The 21,607-nt window shown below is 38.4% G+C and overlaps 1 protein-coding gene across 1 annotated transcript in view; it reads right to left on the bottom strand.

Annotated features, from left to right (window-relative positions):
- CCDC192 (coiled-coil domain containing 192) overlaps positions 1-14,213 on the bottom strand; it is a 196,510-nt gene extending 182,297 nt beyond the window's left edge. Inside the window, exons 1-2 of the mRNA XM_027098734.1 lie at positions 14,152-14,213; positions 8,751-8,802 (exon numbers count right to left, since the gene is read on the bottom strand). Coding sequence (XP_026954535.1) covers positions 8,751-8,802; positions 14,152-14,213 — 114 coding nt within the window. The remainder of the gene's footprint in view (positions 1-8,750; positions 8,803-14,151) is intronic.
- Between the last annotated feature and the right edge of the window lie 7,394 nt (positions 14,214-21,607).

The raw sequence follows: 21,607 nt of genomic DNA on the forward strand, positions 1-21,607 counted from the left end.
CAACCATCTGCAAGCCAGGACCCAGTCATGCTAGCACCTGATCTCTGACTTTCCCATCTCCAGAACTGTGAGAAAACAATGTTTGTTTTCTAAGCCACCCAGTCTGTGGTATTTTGTTATGGCAGCCTGAACAGACTAGGACACCATATTTGGTGTATAATCTTCTAGACTTGTGTGTGTGTACCTGAAGATGCATAACATATAAAACATTGATTCATACTCTACATGGTTATATATGGTTAAATTACGATCATTTTCAGTTAACAGTATATCATAGGTAACTATATTTGAATAATAATGAATGTCATTTTCCACAAATTGTAATTTTAAAAATTACCATAACTTTCAATGGTCACAATAAATTTTATTATGTGTATATGCAATTTTCCATACGATTGGACAACCCTGTAATAAGCATTATTTATGCATCTTTGTGAACTTGTTTTTTATTAATATAAATGGAAAAAGTGGTTACTGGATTTTAAAGAATATATACTTGATACATATTTAAGATTACATCCCCCAAATTCATCCTCCCACCACAGTACATGAGAGTCAGACTTTTCTTACACCCTTGCCAATAATGATATTTACAGTGCTTTTTATGTCTGTCAAAATTGCAGGTAAACATCATATCTAAGTTTTAAAATTTTTTATTTCTTTGCTTTCTATTTGGACATCTTATTGGATACTTGCAAGCTTGGACATCTTATTGGATATTTGCATGTCTTCTTATAAATTGTAATTTGTGTCCTTTGTCCATTTTCAATTTAAGGGCTAATCTTTTCCTCATTGATTTATATGAGACCTTAATATATGAAGGACATTATGTTGTAATAGATGCTATAAATATGTTCTAATACTTACTCTGAATATTTATAAGTTTTTCCTATATGGGTTGGAATACTGGTACATATTCTTATGAGATATAGAATTTCCAGAGACTCAATTATCTTTTCATCTTTGTGCATTAATGCATAACTTTGTTCAAGAAGAGACTGAAATTTTTGAAGAAGTAAACTCTATTCAAAACTTGGAGAAAGCTCCATTTCTCTGAACCTCATTAAGTACAGATAACACATCACACATTGATTCAAATTGTTAGACATACTTTGAAACAACTGATTCACTCTGTTACCTAACCTAACATAAACAGTTCAGCTATTGACATGAGGACTTGGGGCTATTATTCCCAGCAGCAAATTTCAGTTTAACAAATCTATCTAAACAAATTAAGCTGATGTTATCCAATCTGCCTGATGAGACTGAGGGAAGCCAGAAGCCACGCTTTATGCCTGAGAGCCCGCATCCTTGTGCTTCTCACTCCCAAGTCACCCCACTCTCTTCCAATTTCTCTCCAAGCATCCAAAGAGAGCCTCCCAAAGGTAGACTTACTCCTTTGGGAAAGGCTAGATTGAATAACTGTCCTAGCCGCTTGGGAGGATATTCTCTCTCAAGGAAATGTGGAAGTTAGGGGAAATATTTTTCTTCAGACCACAGCAATTGAAGTGTGCTCTCATACTCAGACTGATTGACTACATGGTCCCCAAAACACATTCTTCCGTTGCCCTGTCTTCCTCTGATCTAAACATTCAGGTTTCAGAAAATGAGCAAATTATACATGAAATTTGAGTTTATCCACAATATTAATTCAGAGTAACCCTTGCATTCGACTAATATAATATATTTAACTTTTATATAGTTATATATGCATTTAAATTCTGTCTCCGTTTTACATTTCAAAACTTCCTTCCTTTTGTGTATATACACAAACTTCTCAATGTTTCCAACCTCACAGAAAAAAAGTGTCAGCACTACACAGAACAAATTACCATGCTTTCCCCAAATAATGCCTATTGTTTGGAAATTTTTGCCATTTGAAGAAGCCAAATAGAGAAAAAACATAATGGGCATCTGACGAAACAAATTTGCAGACACTCAAATGCTTCAGTTTATAGAGGTCCTTTGCACCACTGATGCCTCTTGGGGAAATTCTGAAAAACAATCTATCTGTAAACAATCTGATTCGGTGCCACATGTTTTCTAAATTCCTTTGCCTGTTGACATTTTAAAAAAGAAATAAAGGGATACATTTGCATGTGAAAACAGGACCTTTTGTTTCTTACACATTTACTCTATCAGAAGAATTGAAAACAAAATGGGTCATCTTGTCTAATCGCTTATGAAGGATCATCTTCTAAAAGACACTTTCTAGTTCTTTGGCCAATCTTATTTTAAACAGCTAAGATCTTTTTTATGGCCTCTGTTCTCAAGTTAAATAGAACTTATTATGAAAATGAGAAATTCTGGAGGTAATTTTTTATTTTGTATCTATCTATACCTTTTGCTTTCTTTGGTTTAATTATTTTCTTTTTTTATACCTAATTTTATATTGCTGTAACCTTTGTCCATCAATACATTTCTGAAAATTCTCCTAGGTACATGGCACAATTTCACTTGCCCAGTCCTTTGAAGTTCTTTTTGGCCACGCAACTTCTTTGACCAATGAAAAAGAAGGAAAAGTGGTGTGTGTAACTTCTGGGCTGAGCACTCTCTGTGCAATCGGCCCCTCCTCTCACTGCTGCCTGCCGGGATTGCAGAAGTGCACTCCCGGGTGAAGCTTCCATCCAGAATAACTCATTGGTAACTATTTACCATAGTAAATAGTTTATTAGTAACTATGACTAAGTAACTGATTACTAACATCATTAGTAACTATGATGAATAGAGTCCCTCTGCCTCCCATCTTGGATGGGTATTGTGAAGAAGAAATAAATTACTCAAAAATAAAATATTAAGATAAGCCATTAGCCAATTACAATGGATAACCTTCCAAAATGTTAATGAAGTTTTGATCTTTCTTGATAGTAGCCAAAGGAAAAAATATATTTCTCACCAATGATTCCATTGCTACTACCTTTCTATGTACAGCTTGACCTGAACTCTCTGTTGAAGTTGTTGCTTATAGAATTTACACTATTAAACTAGGTGAACTTTGAGATGATTGTATAGGGACAACAGTGGGATGGGAGCAGGAAGCATTATGTTGGATCAGCCCCTCATTTATGGCAAGATCTCAATATGAAAGTAGTTATATGAGAGGTTGAACAGTGTGTAGAAACTCCAGCTAACATCTCAAGTCCTAACATCTGGGGAGATAACATTACCTGCCCAGATACAGTAATGTTTGTAATGTTAGATGTTATCTAGATAACTAGCAGATATCTCTAGAAGTAAAGTTTCAATTTCTATACTATTCATGTTCTTTTGTGGAAAAAAATTTTAGATTAAATGAACGTTACAACTTTTTTTTTTTGGTTGCATTGGGTCCTCGTTGCTACTCATGGGCCCCCTCCAGCTGCGGCAAGCGGGGGCCACTCTTCACCACGGTGTGCGGGCCACTCACTGCAGTGTCTTCTCTTGTTGCAGAGCACGGGCCCTAGGCACACCGGCTTCAGTAGTTGTGGCACGCAGGCCCAGCAGCTGCGGCTCACGGGCTCCAGAGCGCAGTCTCAGTAGCTGTGGCACACGGGCCTAGCTGCTCCACGGCATGTGGGATCCTCCCGGACCAGGGCTGGAACCGATGTTCCCTGCACTGGCAGGTGGACTCCTAACCACTCCGCCACCAGGGGAGTCTTTTGTCTTGCCCTCAGTGACAGCACAGTGGCTGCTTTGCATTTCCTATGAATTTCCATTCCCAAAACCTCATTCATTCAGTTAGACCTATTCTGATTTTGTTATTCTATGGGGTTAGAGTCCCTGGGACACAGACTGAGAGATCTGGCTACAGAGGGCTTACTGGAAATGGTTCTTGGGGGCAACACCTATAAAGGAAGGAAAGAAGCAGGAATGCAACAGCAGCCTCAGCCGATTGCACAGGGGAGTCCTGGAGCTGGGCTGGCTCTTCAGAATTGTCCTCAAAGGAAGGGGGCCAGGTTCTGCAGCCCTGCATCAACCAGTTATTGGATGCAGGTTGATCCCATGGAGGGGGATGACTTTGGGGCAATTGGGGTGCCTTCATCGGAGGGAAATGTCTGGTGATAGACTCAGCTGTTAGTCATCATCAAGCAAAATTACTGAAAGTAAATCATAGATCTAAATGTAAAACCTAAAACTATAAAACTTCTGGAGGGAAAAAGAAAATATTTGTGATCTTGGGCAAAGATTTCTTAGATCATATATCAAAAGCAGGATCCATGACAGTACAAATTGATAAATTAGACTTCATCAGAATTAATAATTTTTGCTCTTCTAAAGACACTATTGAGCAAGTGAAAAGACTAACCATAGACTGGAGAAAATACCTGCAAAACACACGTGAAAATACCTGCAAAACCCAATGATAAGAAACAAACAGTACAACTTAACAATGGACAAAACCTTTCAATAGATACTTCTCCAAATGAGATATAAGGATGGCAAATAAACAGATGAAAAGATGCTCAAACACCATTAATTATTAAGAAAATGCAAATTGAAACCACCATGAGATACCACCACACCTATTAGAATGGCTAAATTTAAAAGGCTGACCTTGGAGAGAATGTGGATGAACTAAAACTTTCATACACTGCTGGTGGGAATGTAAAATGATACTATGACTTTGGAAAATAGTTTGACAGTTTTTAAGAAAGTTAAAAATACACCTACCATGTGATTCAGCCGTTTCATTCTTAGGTATTTACCCAAGAGAAAAAAAAGCATATGTCCATACAAAGATTTGTACATGAATATTTATAGCAGCTTTATTTGTAAAGAGTCAAAAACTGGAAATAACCTAAATGTCAGTCAGCACGTAGAGGCATAAACAAACTGGTACATTCAGTTCAGCAGGATACTGTTTAGCAATAAAAATGAATTATTTATACACACTAAAACATGGGTGAATGTCAAGATAATTTTACAGAGTGACAGACGTCAGTAAGAGGGGTACATACTGTATGACTTTGTTTATATGAAGCTCAAGGAAATGCAAAATAATATATATAATGACGTGAAACAGATTGTGCTTCCTTGGAAATGAGGTGGGAAGAAGTGGGTGAGAGGGATTACAAAGGAGCGTGAGAAATTTCTGGGAGTGATGGAAAGTTTCATTATCTTGACTGTGATGTCAGTTTCACGTGTGTACACATATGTCAAAACCCATCAAGTTGTACACCTTAAATTTGTCACGTATGCTTAGGGAAGGAGAGGAGAGGAGAGGAGAGGAGAGTGAAAAAGGAAGGATGGAAGGGAGGGAGAGAGGGAGAGAGGGAGGAAAGAAGAAAGGAAAAGAAAGAAAAGAAACAAAACCCAAAACAAAAAGTTCTGAGATATTTCTTACCTATTAGAGTGGCAAAATAAATAACCTATTTCTTTCAATGGCAACAAATCTTTATATTTAAATATACACAGAAATGTAATTCTATATTGATCTCATTTTAAGATAAATAGGAACGTCTCCTTTAAATGATTTAAAATGTTCATTTAAAGCACAAGTGATATATTAACAACTGTAATTCACTAATGATTTGAAAGTTTGCTCATCAAAGAGAAGAATCTTTTGAAAGCCATTTCAGAATGCTAAAGTTTAGAAATATCAGAAATGTGACCAAATATACACTTCCTGAAAAAATAATGCTATATTATACCAAGTACTAGAAGAACATAAGTTATATAATTTGACACAATTTAAGGCATTGCTTGCATTTCCCAGTTTATCAAATGTAATATTTTTTAGCTAATCTAAGGTTGTTTTATAAAGCTGACTTCCTATATAGTGTGCTATGAGTTTGACCTTACAAATTAAAATTTTAAAGTGCTTTAATATTTTTGGCACTTAAAATAATAATTCTTTAATGAAGCCGTCACTGAATTACAACTTGAACACTAAATGGCTTATAAGGTTTTATAACAAGCCTAGTTTTTGCACAATGAGTGAAATACTTCATACATATTCTAGCATTAATGAATTCATACCCACACTCTCATTTTTGGATGTGCCACTCCACATAACCAAAGATCATCTGGTGTTTTGACATCATTCATTTCTATTTGTCACAGTTCTCAGGAATAGTTCAAGGGGAGAAACCCTGAGCCAGGTATCCAGTTCAGGTCACGCCTCCTTGCGATAGAACTTTTATTTCCTAAACAGTTTCAAATGAGATGATTTATAAGCACTAGCTGTTCACTGTCTGAGGATGTTAAAATGGAGCAAAGGCAACGGTTCAAATAATATTCTAATCCTCCAAAGGTATAAGGTCCAGATAAACAGGGACAACCTGGCACCTGAAAAGTGGATCTAAGTAAATTCTCACTGGATTATATCTCTTAAGGTTCTTACTCTGTAGTCAGCACATGACTCATTCATCACTCAACAGCTGGACTCTCCCTCAATCTCCCTTACTCTAAATTTCTTAATTTCTAAAGTAGCAATAATAGTAATAATAATATTTATGGAGGAGGAAGCAGAAGAGAGGGAAGGAGGGAGAGGAGGAGAAAAAAGTATCCACACAACGGTGATGATTCTTAGAAACCACCGCCGTCTGCTGCTGTAAGGATTCAGAGGGACAGCATCTCTCAGTCACCTAGTCCATTTGTTCTATTTCAAATGCCGTTTTGATATCAGGGACTTTGTCTCAGGGACATAGAGATGAATAAAGGCTCGAAGAATGCACAGTTTACTGGGAGAGTCGAAACGTTAAGGTATTATTCAGAGACTGGATGCCACAAAGGTGGAGCGTATTTCATTCTGCTTGGGTGGTCGATATCCTCACAGAATTGAAGAGATTTTTATCCTTCATCCCAATCTTCTCTGCCAGAACTCACCACAGCTATTTAAAAGAGGCATCTGAGATCCACCGGCAATTGGGTTCCTCATGGTACGGAGCAGAATCTGTTCTGCTGAGTGACCAGTCTTTCAGTTCCAAGACTTAAAAGGGGTCGTGGGGTAAGGAGGCAGCACTAATCATGACTGTCCTATGGCCTTCAGGGCCCTAATCCTAACCTCTACCTCGAGCTAAATGCATTCTTTTAGAAATGTAAGAATTCAGTAACTAGAGCAGAACAAGTTACTTGAAGCCCCAGGGCTCCCACCTATGTGAAATGTAAATTGAAAGGAGATAGATTCTGGGCTCCAGGAAGCTAATTGGGAGCCCTAGGCAGAAATCCTAAATGTAGTAATTGGCACCTTGTCCTTTTCAGTGTCTTAGGCAGCCAGGGAGAGGGTTACCTCTAGGGCACTAATTGATTAGCATTGTTAGAGGAAAGGCAGTAAACCGAGATTGGTGAGCTGAAGTCTCCCTCTTCCAAAACTCCAATTTAACTACTAGCTCAAGGGTTCCAACTAACCAGAGAAAACATGTTTTCATATAGTGCCAGTGAGGGACACTCTTTCTTTGGCCAACAGAATTGTAAGTAGATCCGCTATATAAAACAAAAGCTCACTGACAAAAAAGTAATATAATACTAAACTATCACTAGAGTTAGAACACAAAATTTTAATTAAAATTATATTCTACTAATCTAAGTTGTTTCCCTTTGATTTATACTTCTTCACCAAAAACGCTCTTCCTGAAAATTATTGTTGGTTTGAGATATATGTCCAGTCTGTCTGGGGCCAGATTAAATGAACTCTTAGAAAAGAGATGTTAACCTTGAACAAAAATAATTGTGTGGAAGTGAGATTCTGAATATGCACCTCACTAGATCAAATGTTCTTAGCTGGTGATGCGGGGGTGGGATGAGAGTAGAAAAGCAGAATGCTGAATCTAGAAAGAAATAGAGAAATCAAAAGGTGAGGTCCCGTGGTCCACAGGGGAGCCTGGTTGAATTGAATCGATTCTGAGCAGCTATATACCTATACACTTGTAGATATGTTCACAACCATTTTCACATCCCAAACATCTTATCTGAAGAGACTATTAAAGTCTCATCCTCACTCTATGAATGAAAAACAAGGCTCAGAGAGTTTAAATGACTTGGGTATCATCACACAGCTTGCAGGTGGCAAACTTGGGCCTAATTCCTAGTCCTACAGTCTTTCTTCTATACCACACTGCCTCTGCATTAAAGCTGAAAAAGTTATTCCAGATATGTCTGTGGGTGAAGACTAGGGGATACTTACTAAAACTGAATCGAGGGCATATAGAGGGCTTACTTTTTTCTTTTTAAAGGGAAATTCTCAAACTTACATAAAAGTAGAGAACTAGTAGAGCCTCCATGAACCTATCACCCAGCTTCAACACTTCTCACCAACCTACCCTGTTGTCACTTGAGGCCTCGAGAGGGACTAGAGGCTTTTGTAGAAAGGACCCAGCTGTCCCAGGATGACTTGAAAGAGAATGAGCTGAGAATATCGGGAATAGACTGTGATTTAAACCCAAGCCTAAACAAACCAAATAAGATGAGTTACCCAATCTATATCATGTCTGATTCCAGAATTTCCTCACATACAGGCAAATACTTTGATGTAACCCAGGATGGCTGCAATAGTGTAGGGCCACAGAGAGCAGTGTGGGATCACAAGTACAAATGGGGACAGGCACCCCACACCAACTTCCCTCCTGCCCAGCAGCATCCCTTCGCTGGCACTCTGGCCACTTTACCTACTTCTACTTGAAAAAGAACATTCTATGTTTTATTTTTAAAATGTTTACTAGTAAAATGTGAAAGTGAAACTATATTAGGAAAATATCAACATTAAAGAAGTTACAGTTTCACTAACTAATGCTTTTTTAAAAAAAGGAATTCATGCAAACTTTGTTTCTTACCGATATTTTGTTCCTTTGTTGTGTATTTGACTCTGAACTTCCAGATGTGGTGCTGAAATAAAGTAAGGGTTCGGAATTCCTAAATTTTATTTCAGACATGCACACACTCATACACACACATACACACCCCACATCAAATAGGTCTTTATGCTGTAACATTGAAGATATATTTTCTAAAGCATTTCCTCCCAATGTCATTTTCTAAACATTCCTAAAGGAAATCAGAACTAGGGAATGTAAACTTTACTTGAAGAAGATAAAATAGCCTTTAAAGGTCCTCTTGAGAGTAAGCAGTCCAAACAGTACAATCTGTTCTGAAAACCTGCAAAATATCTTATTTCAACTAAAAAAAAAAAAAAAAAAAAAAAAGGAGAGAGAGGAAAGAATATCCTATGAAACAGCAGACTTAGGGAATTCTTTATCTTCTACACTTTTTCTCAATCAATTTCTCTTTCTCTCTCTCCTGGATCATTTCCAATGGTTTACCAACATGCTGTTATTTATTGCATCTTGAGCCCTCTTAACCCTTTAGTTTCTGCTTGATTACTCTGACCCCCATTAAAGCAAAACTATATTCTCACTGTCTCTAATTCTTCTTCCTATTTTTTGTTAAAGCCACTCCATTCAGACTCTCACAAGTACCATTCCACAGAAACTGCACTTATTGAATTCACTAGTGAGCTCCACATTACTGTATCCAGTGGTCATGTATCACAACTCATCTTAAAACTTTTGACATGGTTCAACAGCCCCTCCTTGAAATGCTTTCTTCACTTGGCTCCCAGGACATCCTAAGGCCCCAGGCTTCCTTCCCATCCCACTTGCTGCTCGTTCTCAGTTTCCTTTGATGGTTCTTTCTCCTCTTCCTGAACCCTCAACATTGGCATGCTCCAGGGCTTCCTCTCTTCTCTACTCACATTTGCTCCCTTGGTGAACTCCTCCAACTTCAGGGATTTAAATAGTATCAATATGCTGATCGCTCCCCAATACAGATTTCCAGGGCAGACTTCTGCCTTGAATTCCAGATGCATTCTTTCAGTTGCCTTCCTGACATCTCCACCAGGATGTCTAATGGACATCTCACTTTCAACATTTCTAAAACCTAACTTCTGATTCCTACTCCAAATCTGCTCTACTTGCAGTCTTCCCCATCTCGGTTGATGATGACATCATCCTTCCTGTTGCTTAGGCTAAAACCTTGACCTTCCGTTTTGTCTCAGAACCCAAATCCAATCCAACAGGAAATTCTGGGCTCTGCCGTCATAATATATCCAGTACCCAGCCGATTTTCACCACCTTCGTTGTTAACGAAATGGTTCAAGCCTCAAGCTACCATCCAGCTCTTACCTGGACTGTTGCATTAACCTCCTAAATGGCTCTCTCTGGTTGCATCTTTGCCCCCTACCTTCTATTTTCAATATACATCATCCATAAGAAAAATGATGGGACTTCCCTGGTGGCGCAGTGGTTAAGAATCCTCCTGCCAATGCAGGGGACACAGGTTCAGGCCCTGGTCCAGGAAGATTCCCACATGCCGCGGAGCAACTATGCACCACAGCTACTGAGCCTGCGATCTAGAGCCTGCAAGTCACAACTGCTGAAGCCTGTGCCTAGAGCCCATGCCCCACAATAAGAGAAGCCACCACAATGAGAAGACCGTGTGCCACAATGAAGAGTAGCCCCCACTCGCTGCAACTAGAGAAAGCCCGCATGCAGCAACAAGGACCCAACACAGCCAAAAATTAATTAATTAATTAATATAAATAAACAGAAAAATTATTTCACTCCTCTGCTAAAAAATCCAATAAAGGATTCCATTTCACTCAGAATAAAGGCCAAAGCCCATAGAAGGACCTACAAGGTCCTACAGATTTCTCTGCCATTCAGCCTTCCCACCAACCGTAGGACTCCATTCCATACCCTTCTTCCCTTCCCAAACACTGGAGTCACACTGGCGTCCTCACTGTGCTTCCATCACCTCTGCCTGGAACACTTCCTCCACACTTGTCCACCTGGCTCTTTCCCACTTCCTTCTTTTCTTTGCTCAAATATCCCTTTCTCAAGCATGCCCACCACATGTGCTTCATTTAAAATTGAACTCCTCACTCCTATATACTTTCAAATCACCTTGCTTCATTTTTCTCTGCAGTACTTACCGCCTTCTAACATATTATATAATTTGCTTGTTTATTATATTTATTGTGTTGCCTCCCAACAGAAAATATAAATTCCTTGAAGATAGGGAATTTTTTTCTGCTGTTTTTTTGTTACCCTATCCTTAGCATCTTGAAGAGGGCTAGAATGGTCAATAAATATTTGTTGAATGAATAAGCCTCCAATCTTAGTAAGTCTCATTCTGCTGTTACCAACCAATAAGTCTTACTTGACAACACTGGGGTACTTTTATTATTTTCTATCCTACTCTCTCCCTGAGGAGTGTATTATTTTATTCTCATTTCTGTACAAGTCTCTTACTTTAAAAAAATTGAAACCATTTAAAATGTTCACAAAGTAATCAGTGACTCTTGAACAAAATTAATTAAATTCCCACTTAGTGGAAGGACACACTGGGGTTTTGAGAGATGTAATTGCTTTTCTTGCATCATACCTAGATCAGCAAAACCTGGTACTTTGGTGCTTTCTACTTGACAGTACCTCTTTATCATGAAATGGAAAACACACTTTTGATCATTACAGTTGCTGGGCAAAACAACAAATGCTTCGAACAAGACAACAACCTTAATAAGTGGGCCCTTTTACCTTCTAACTGATTTTGTCTTCTATCAATGTAACTCACAAAACTGGTATTTTCACTAAATGTACTACCCCTAGTTTCAGGGAATGTGTTTATCCTTTTCTTAGGTGTTTCCTCTGACCAGGATGTTCATGCTGTCATCTCTGTTTGTTAAAATCTTGCCTATTCTTCACACCAGGACTCAAAGGCTGCCTCCCCTGAAGCCTCTTTGGTCCTATTAGTCAGAACTATTTCTTGCCTCTGTGTCCACAAGCAGTTTTTGGATGTCTGTCTTTTATAGCTCCTATTACATTTCATGATGTGTACAATTATTTGTCTACCTATGTTTTTGCGTTTCTCAGTGACACCTCCCAGAAAACAAGGACTATACCTTGTCAAGAAATTAATATTTGGTCACTGAATGAAGGCAAGCCAAAAAAAATTGAGTACAATACATGTGCATATTCAGATGTGCCACAAATAGGCAAGAAAAAAGTACTGTTTGTAGCTACCTTCTTTTAATAATGCCTGAAACAAAACTACTGGTTTAAAAGTGAAGGAGCTTTGGCTGCCTGACAATAATATTTAAAGGTCATAAGTCATGGCCTCAGAGTAACCATAGTAACTCAGCATACACAGTATAAGTCATGTTGTACCATAATTAAGGGAACAAAAGCTTTAGAAAGCCTATTAGCCTTGAGAGAAAACAAATTAGAATTAACAAATGTGTTGATGAAACGTTTTTATTGCAGTGTTTTCTTCAGGGTTCATAGAAAAGCTGAAACAAATCTTTAAATTTCTTTCGGCAGAGGGTAATCATATGACATATAAGCCTTATAGTTGCTTTTTTCTTTTTTTCAGTATTCAACGAGAACATAAATATTTCCTTCCTTTAAGTGAAATATCTTTATATCTGTTCTCCCAACTTTTTACCCTGTTTTATATGATGGAGTAGTAATCAGTCATCAGTCCATGTTAATAAATATTTTAATAAAATTGGTTTGGTTCTATTGAGAATCCAGTTTTTCTAGGAGAGGATTTCCTGGGAAAGTGCTTTGTTTTGTTCCCTAGGTTGACTGCATCCAAGGTCTAACCCTCCCTGGCTTAGACAACATAGGCTCAATTTCCCATCTGGTTTATATAAACTATGGAGAAGGTCTGTCTCAAGGGTATGAGAAGAGGAGTGGGGAGAGAAAGTAGGGTAGGCAAACAGACACTTGGGACCAGTTTGTTGCTGCTTAGAACTGAAGGAGCTGAATCGAACCTTCCTAAAGGTGAACCAAGGTATCACGGTCCTCCACTGTCTCCTTCATCAAAGCCCTGCTCTATGCTTGCACAGAACACTCAGCTCCATATGCCAGGAGAACAGAAACACCAATGATAATTTACAGTGAGAGCAAAGTCATGCTTTCCACTTGGCTTCCCTGCTGGTGGTACACTATGCTATTCGTTTCAAAGTTGTTAATCACAGGCCATTTTTCCTCTATTTGGTAACATTATGTTCACCAAAAACTTCCTCCTTCGGAAAGATTGTTACTCTTTTGAGGGTCACAGGCTTCTTTGCACATAGAAACATTTCTCATAAAATTTGGAGGAATTTGTGAGTTTCCCACATCATCTATGGACCATAGACACAAGGTTAAAAATAAATAAAAATAAGGCCCACACATTTCATGTAATGAAATTACATTTTAGATCTTAACAAAGCAGAACTACGGTTACATGTGTACCTATCACAAGGACACCATTTTCTAGGATACAGCTCTTTCTATAGAAAAGGCAGGGCTTCCCTGGTGGCGCAGTGGTTGAGAGTCTGCCTGCTAATGCAGGGGACACGGGTTCGAGCCCTGGTCTGGGAAGATCCCACATGCCGCGGAGCGACTGGGCCCGTGAGCCACAACTGCTGAGCCTGCACGTCTGGAGCCTGTGCTCCGCAACGGGAGAGGCTGCGACAGTGAGAGTCCCGTGCACTGCAATGAAGAGTGGCCCCCACTCGCCGCGACTGGAGAAGGCCCTTGCACAGAGACGAGGACCCAACACAGCCAAAAATAAATAAATTAATTAATTAATAACCCCTACCCCCAACATCTAAAAAAAAAAAAAAAAAGAAAAGGCAAGGCCATCTCTCATTCAAGGCTTAAAAGAAAATTCTAAATGGAAGGTATTTCCACATTTTAAGCGTAAAGGAATATTTTGTCAACATGCAAATTTCCTAGTGATTAACTATAGATTGATTATAAAGGTGAACTGTACTTCCATATTTGTGGCCAGAGTTGGTTTGGGTTTTTGTTTGGGGATGGTTGGAATGACCTAGTTTCTTCTTGATATTTCATTCCAGTGGTTCTGAAAAAGGGCTGGCTCAGCTCCCCCTTTCCACACGAGTATAATGGTTGGGGTGAGTATGTGATTTTGAGACGAGCAAGTGAGGGACATTTTATTCATTCAACAAATATTTATTGGACACCTACTGCATGTCAGACCCTGCCCTATGATCTGGGAAGACATCAGTGTTCAAAGAAAGGGATCATTCTCCAGGAAAGGAGAGAAAGTCTGTCTGATGTTTTCCTCAGACATGAAGGAAAGGTTTTCTTTGAAGCACAGAGTGAAGGCTACTTTATCTATAAATTCCCATGAATTCTTTTGGAACAGGAGGAGCTAGGAACTCACCTGCTTCTCTTTGGGGTTTCATACCCTGGGGCCACAGATGTCCTGCTATAACATTCTCCCATCTCAAATCAGGCCCACTGAGGTACCCTGTCCATGGGACAGACATTGACTATCCCCATTCCTTAGAGGTTTAGAATCCCTGTTACTGCTCTGCTGTCCCCTGTTGCTAGGCAACCACAATGACTGTGGAAAGGACAGTTAACTTCCCAGAGAAAAAAATTTCAATTACAAAGCCACAGTAACCTCTAAAAACATCTCACAAATCAGATCCAGGCAGGAGTATAGATAAAAATTCACTACATATTCATCATTTCTGGAAAATACTTTCAAAGTGGGCCAGAAGCAGTGGTTTTGTGCTCAAACCATGACATGTTTACATACAGAGCCAGTGCTAAGGAAACAATCACACTGTCTGAGAGGGGTGCATTCACAGAAATGGATTGGTTTACAGGCTAGCAGTGGTTTTCGCAGCAGACCACCTCTCCTTGTGATAATCTTCCTTTTCTGGGACCCACAGACCCCAGACAGAAGATCTTACCTGGCCACATCCTAATGAAGGCTTCCTTCTTGAGCCAAGATTGCAGAAGTGATAAATTGTGCTGATTAGCTGGCGGTCTGCTCACTGTCACAGCTCATCTGCAGCCACTGCTCCTTCTTCTTTATTGTTTGTTCGAAAGTCCCCAACCACTTTCTCCCAGACAGTTGCTACATCTCTCCCTGGAAGCATTTGTAGACCCAGGTCAGCTTGTGTTCATTCCACTTCCTGCTCTGGCAGGAAGTACATATAGGACCTTTGCAGTGTACACATCAGAATCACTCCTGGGTTTTGATCCCTTATGTCCTGGGCTTACCCAAGCCTAATCACACAGCCCATCGCAAAACAAATGGTCGGACAGAAATTTTTCTAATCACAGAGTTTGTTTCTAGGGATGGAGCGTATAGACCAAATAGCAGTAATAAGAGTGGGAATAGTTGAAACATCATTTAAAGAGTGTAATTAGCAGTTACTTCTTCAATAGAACTTTAAGTCACCCAGATCCTTGGTAAAACAACCCTATGAGTAAAGTTATGAACTACTGAGCAGCTGGTGTTCTGGGTGGAAAAATCAGCACTAACTAGGTAGGTGTGGAAAGATAAAGATTGGGGTATTAGCCTTGCATCTAGGTGGCAGCCTGTGTGGAATTCAGAAAGTCGTCTTACCTCTCTATGACTTCATTTTTCTTTTAATTTATAAAAGACTCACTTGAGTTGTTTCTGTCAGCCCTTCCAGCTTTAATATTCTGTTCCATTTCCTTAGCCCGTCTTCTAAAATAACCCACACTGTGGATTATACTTTAGTGCATTTTAGAGGAATGTGCAGATGTTCACTATGCAGTTGGTTCATAACAATTTATGAAAGGAAGGTCATCTCAGTAATGGCTGGTGAAAGGCAGTGTAAGCACTAATTATTTATAATGCTTATTAATCTTATCTTACATCTCACTGATCAAAAAGAGGTGGGGAGATATGGCTGGTACAAAAACAGGCTTTCAAAAAGTCCTTGAAAACAAAGTGACTTTTCCACTATTACTCCTCTTTAAATGAATACTATAGGGAAGGATTTCAGAAGAAGATGGTGAAGAAATTAGCAGATTTATTTTTAGACATATTGGTCTATAGAATTTTTGACTGAACAGGCTAAGTAATGAAATAAATGATACTATCCTTGTGTGATTAAGTTAAAGGAAAGTGCTTATTAATGAAAGTCGTTGAAATGATCTTATTTTTAAAAGTTGGTTGTTCCTATAAAAGGGTTTCATCTTCAAGGAATTCATGGAAAAGACTGACGAGTACAGGTTTCTGGTAACTGACTATACTGCTGAACCGAATGAATAAGCATTTTCAGAACTCTAATGGAAAACTGATGAATTCATAAAAGTGCTAACAAAAGATCAAGATAAAAAAAAATTAATTACATGGGACTGAGTGAACTGATGAGGGTGATTATAATTTTTGTGACTTTCTGTTTGAATAAAAAAAAAAACCCACACGGACTCAGAGGCCAAAAATACACAAATCAATTTTCACTGCAAAGTAAAGGCGCTGTTATAGTGGAGGATTACTGGACTGAATGTCAATATTATGACATAGTATGAGTGTGTTTCGTGTTTGGTAATTGCAATCATTGTTGCTTTCATTGTGGTCATCCATTTACAATGCTTGGTGTCAGTCTATTTATCTCTTGTAAAAATAAAATACAGTGTGTGTTTGAAAAAAAAAAGAAAAAATTGATAGGTGATAAACATTTCTGAGTCTAAATGTAATTTAATGTTAGTATGTCAGTCCACAGTGGAAAGTAAATATAGGATGTGGGTAATACTGGTGGGAATACAAATAGAATTTTTCTTTAAAAATGGATGAATCAGGGCTTCCCTGGTGGTGCAGTGGTTGAGAGTCCGCCTGCCGATGCAGGGGACGCGGGTTCGTGGCCCCGTCCGGGAAGATCCCACATGCCGCGGAGCGTCTGGGCCCACGAGCCATGGCCGCTGAGCCTGCGCGTCTGGAGCCTGTGCTCCGCAAGGGGAGAGGCCACAACAGTGAGAGGCCCGCATACCGCAAAAAAAAAAAAAGGATGAATCAGATAGTTAACTACAATTAATATTAGGTTAGAGTAGACATATTCTGGATTTTCTGCATGGTAGCCATTCTTATTCTAATTACTGGCTTATTTTATGTCTAATCATTAAGTTCATTTTGGAGTTGTATTGTTTTATGTCTCTCAACTCCCGTGACCACACTTGATTGGAAGAGGGATGTTAGCAGTTATAATATGGATTAGTGAGTTTTTGTCTAAGGTTTTAGATATTGGGTCTAAAGAAACCTGCAGTTAATCTCATTTATATGGTTAATAAAGTTTTTTAAAAGTTGAAAAAAAATTTAAAAAAAAGAATATTTAACTCTAATTTCCATTTTTTTCCCTAAAATAGTTAATGCAAACTAATACTATGTGAGTTGTCTGTTAGGGAAGAAATTAAAGTCCTGACTTTCACTAAGGTATAAGCAGGACAACACAAGTGAAATACAATATGATTCCTAAATTTAATTAATTTAGCAAAGCAGGAGCTCAGAGCCAGCAGAAACCATGAAAATGCTAGAGTCAGGGAATGTGAAGCACAATCTTTGAGAGGACATTGTTCTGTAGGGATGCAAAAAGACATCTTAAATATTAAGGGACAAAGAGACCGTAGCTGGCATCTGGTTATAAGTGCAAGACTTCTGTTTTAAAAGCATTTTCCAAGGTGTTTTAAGGAACTGAGAATCCTGAGATAAAGTTAAATATTGGATATTAGTTCGACTGTCATTTTGCTTCCAAAGGGATGCTAAAATTTAGTTATTTTTTGGTGAAAGTATTCATCTTTTTTTTAATCCAAAATACTTTTATTTGTTCAGAATCAGATGTACTTTTAGAAATAGTGGGAAAAACAGTAATGCTGAATATTTTAGAAAAATGTGAGTCATTGACTAAAAGTGAAAAGATATTAAAAATTTATTTCAGTGGTAAGATTGTAATCTTATTGGAGGAGAATGGTAAGATTGCAGTTAATGCTGGGAATGAGGCTCATAAGTGCAAGCCGTCGGGTTTGGAAATACCATCCTGAGACGGTGCAGTCTTGGAATATTTGAAAGTCAATTGTTCCAAACATTCAAATATTTGAAAGTCATCATGAATTTTAGTGATCTCTTCTTCCTGAAAGGAAAAATCCTACTATTGGTAGAATAAAGAAACCAGTTGAAGAATAGCCCATTGCTTAGTTACACAAGTATTATCAGTTTGTTGACTATATTTCTTAAATCTGAACTTGTTTTGCATTTAATAATTATGGTCGATATAATATTAAATGTTCTCTCAGCTAAAAAAAAAAAAAAAAGTTGGGCTGAATTTTTAGAAAAACTACCAATTCCCCTAGTCTAGAGGAAAAGAGGGGGTGTTAAAACAAAACTTCTAGAAATATATATAAATCATTGGCATTTCCACCATTAAAAGTATTTTAAACTCAAAAAAACAAAAAATACTGTGAGCTCATCAGCTCATCAGGGCTCTTAAAGACTACTATGCACAATTTGAAAACTTACCTGTGGTCTGTCAGAAGTGCATCTTTTCTTAGAATCAGAAATCATATATATGCATATAAGGAGGACTCAAGGATTATACATACTTTATGTGCTCTCATCCTAATACTTATCAGGGTGCCTTATCAAACTTAGGTCAGAGCTGAAATAAGATAAGACCAGAAAGGAAGGTAGAAAAAGAAACATATAATGAGGAGAGAGCAAGACAGAACAGATAGTAGATTTACAATGAAGTAGAATGGCTGAGGAGAGAAGACAAAGCTGCAGTGGAGGTTTTTAGAGTTTGTGCTTGGGAAATAGACCTTTGGCTTTTATCCATCCACTCACTTTCAATTGTACATTCACTTCTTCAATAAATATTGAAGACCCCTTGTGTACCAAGCATGGTGCTAAGCATAAATAAAATTGATACGGTCCCTGTTCTCAGTATCAATTCAGCTGATCTGTTCATCATTCCATCAAGGTTGTCATTCTAGTAGCCATGAATGTTCTATTGCAAAAAGAGCAAATGAAGAAAGTCTTGGATTTCCCAAAGGGTATTCTAACTTAAGAGATCCCTAGCACCAAAAAGAATAAATTAATGAAAGCAAACAGAAGTACCTCATAGGTATTCCTCCTGTGGAGGTACCGTCCTGTGGAGACAAATGACCACGTTTCACAGAGTTGACCTAGGGAAGTTGGCTATGTTTTCATTGTAATGGACACAAGGTGACAGTGCCTGTGGCTGGGAGTCAGGGTGTGTCTGAGCTATATGGGAGGACAAGACGAGGTCATGAAGGTGAGAAAAAAACCACAGTAACATCTTACAAACAAGTACATGAATTGCTCATTCCATGAACCTTAACAACCCAAACATTTTTCAACTGATCGCAACGATTTTCCTTCTGTTTCTCTCAAGAATTAGCCAGCTCTCTTGTCATTTTTGTGACCTCTTCCCTGTGTTGCTGATTGCTTGGCACAGTGGGTCTCATTATCTCCAGGCTTCCAGCCTGTTTTAATGGAGAGGGATGTTTATCTGTGTGAGCAGAGAGACTTGCTTACCCCTTGGTGCTAAAGTCTTTTGTCAGGAAACAGGAATAAATTGAAAGCAATTAGCTGATGAGCAGGAATGTAAACTTTTCATTTACGGCTTTTTTATGGCAGGAAGTAAATATTCCTTTTCCCTCCTTACAATTCTGTATTACATGAGCATTTGTCATTTGGAGATCCCAAATAGCCCTAATGTCTCTGTGGGAATTGTCTCTGTCCCCTTGTACTTGGTTTTAGAGGGACAGTAAATTCATGTACTCAGCACCCACCATAGAACCCAAGGAGGGACAAACCCTGACCAGACAAAGGACTGCATAGCATCTGAACTTGGCTATTCACCAACTGGATCCTGGGACTTTGAATCTCAAACAAGTGATATAAGAATAAAAGAAGCAGTTGAAGTTCTAGTTATCCATTTGCTCATTAATTTTTCCACAAATATTTATTGAGGTTCTGCTACATGACAGGTATTTTTCTAGGTGCTGGTGATATAGTGGTAATAAGAAAGACAAAGTTGCTGCCCTTAGCAACTTCATACTTGAGTTGGTGGAGGCAATAAAAAATTCAGAAGGTAATTTCAGACAGAAACGAGTGCTGTAAAGAGAATAAAACAAAGATGTACAACTAGGAGCAGGTGACAGCATAGAACTGAAACATGAAGGATGGGAAGAAACCAGCCTAGGGACCCTTGCAGGGAAGAGTGCTCTAGCCAGTGGTTCAGTCCCATTGTCATAGAAACATTCTGAGTAGCAGCATGAAAACCTCTCTGACCTCATGTCTTCGTGTGCTCCCCTTCACAGAAAAATGCATCCAAAAACTTGCTTATTTTTCCACCTCTCTTCAGTCTTCTCCAGCCATTCATAGTATCCTCTGGAATGGCTTTCATTCAAGCCACCACCAACTTCCACCTTGTCACCTCCCTTCAATAGCTGCATCCTGACCTGAATTTTCCCTGTTATGAGTCCTGCTCCTTAGTCTCTGGAATGGCCTTGGTTTCTGCCCATTCCTAACCAACCCTAACTGCAACCTCTGCTGATTTCATGAGCCCTAATATACTGCCAATTAATTCCATTTTTCTTTTCTTTGCCAGCATTGGTTTCTGTTGCTTTGAACCAAAGTCTAATTCATGCACTTATATTTTTCATATTACTGTTGATTTTTATCCAGGAAACCCAACTGTTCAACCTACAGCACAGTCCTCATTCATTCTTTTGCTTACATTCAGTGCTCTTGTTGAGGACATACTCGTGTTCCTTCTATGATTGACCTACTGTTCATTTATGGTTATTCACTTCTTGAGAGTAAATCATTCATTCATTTAAAAACATTTATTATTATGTATGTTCCTATCACAGTGTAAGATATTGGAGATAGACATAGTTAAAAACAGTAATGGTTCCAAGACATATTTGTTAGATTGGTACACTCACCAAAAAATTTCTCTTTTAGTTTAAAGTATTTTTAAATATTCTTCATGTTTCTCCTAATGCTTTGCTACACTAGGCTCTGTAGACTATGTCCTTTATAACTCTAATTTTGTCGCTGTTAAAATTTCTTATAGATTTGTTAGCTGTAAGATTAAATATAATTTATTTAAATATTATATTTTTAGCTCTTTAGTGATTTTTTATACTTCCAATAAAGAATCTAGACTCAAACAAGTAAAACCAAACAAGGTGACAGTAGAGAATCCTAAGAAGCCATTTCTCAGAAAAATCATCTTCCCCACTAGGATTTTTTTCATGGCTCACAGCCAAATGAATGAACATGTTTTGATGAACATTTAATTGTGAAGGACACTTTCAGTTACAAGTAATAGGAAAGGCAACGCACAGTAGTTAACTCATAAGGGAATTTGCTGGCTCATGTGAGTAGGAGGTCCAGTGATTAAAGGTTCTTCAAGGTTAACCAGTGATGGTATCAGCACATAGTATCTTTCTATCTCACCATTCTTCTATCGACAGTGTTGGCTTCTTCTGAAGGCTTGCTTTCCTCGTGGGCATAGAATGGCTGCCAGTAGTAAATGTGACTACAGGTGATTTTGTTCATGGCTAGAGATAGAGAAAGAGAGTTGCCTTCCAAAACTTTAAAACAAAAGTCATAAGTTTTGTTTTAATTGGGTGATCCTAAATAATTGAATCACTTTGGCTGGGGAAATGTTGATTGACTCAAATCTTAAATATATACCCACCCTCAAACCAACTACTATGGCAACAGAAAAGTATCCATGAGAACCCACCCTTAGGACTGGGGATGGGATCAATGTCATTCAGATCACATGGCCACTACATAGTGAGGAAGGATGAAATATATTTGG

Source organism: Aethalodelphis obliquidens, unplaced genomic scaffold (genome assembly GCF_003676395.1).
Source record: "Aethalodelphis obliquidens isolate GAN/ISIS:26980383/991018 unplaced genomic scaffold, ASM367639v1 scaffold4, whole genome shotgun sequence".
NCBI classification, from domain to species: Eukaryota; Metazoa; Chordata; class Mammalia; order Artiodactyla; family Delphinidae; genus Aethalodelphis; species Aethalodelphis obliquidens.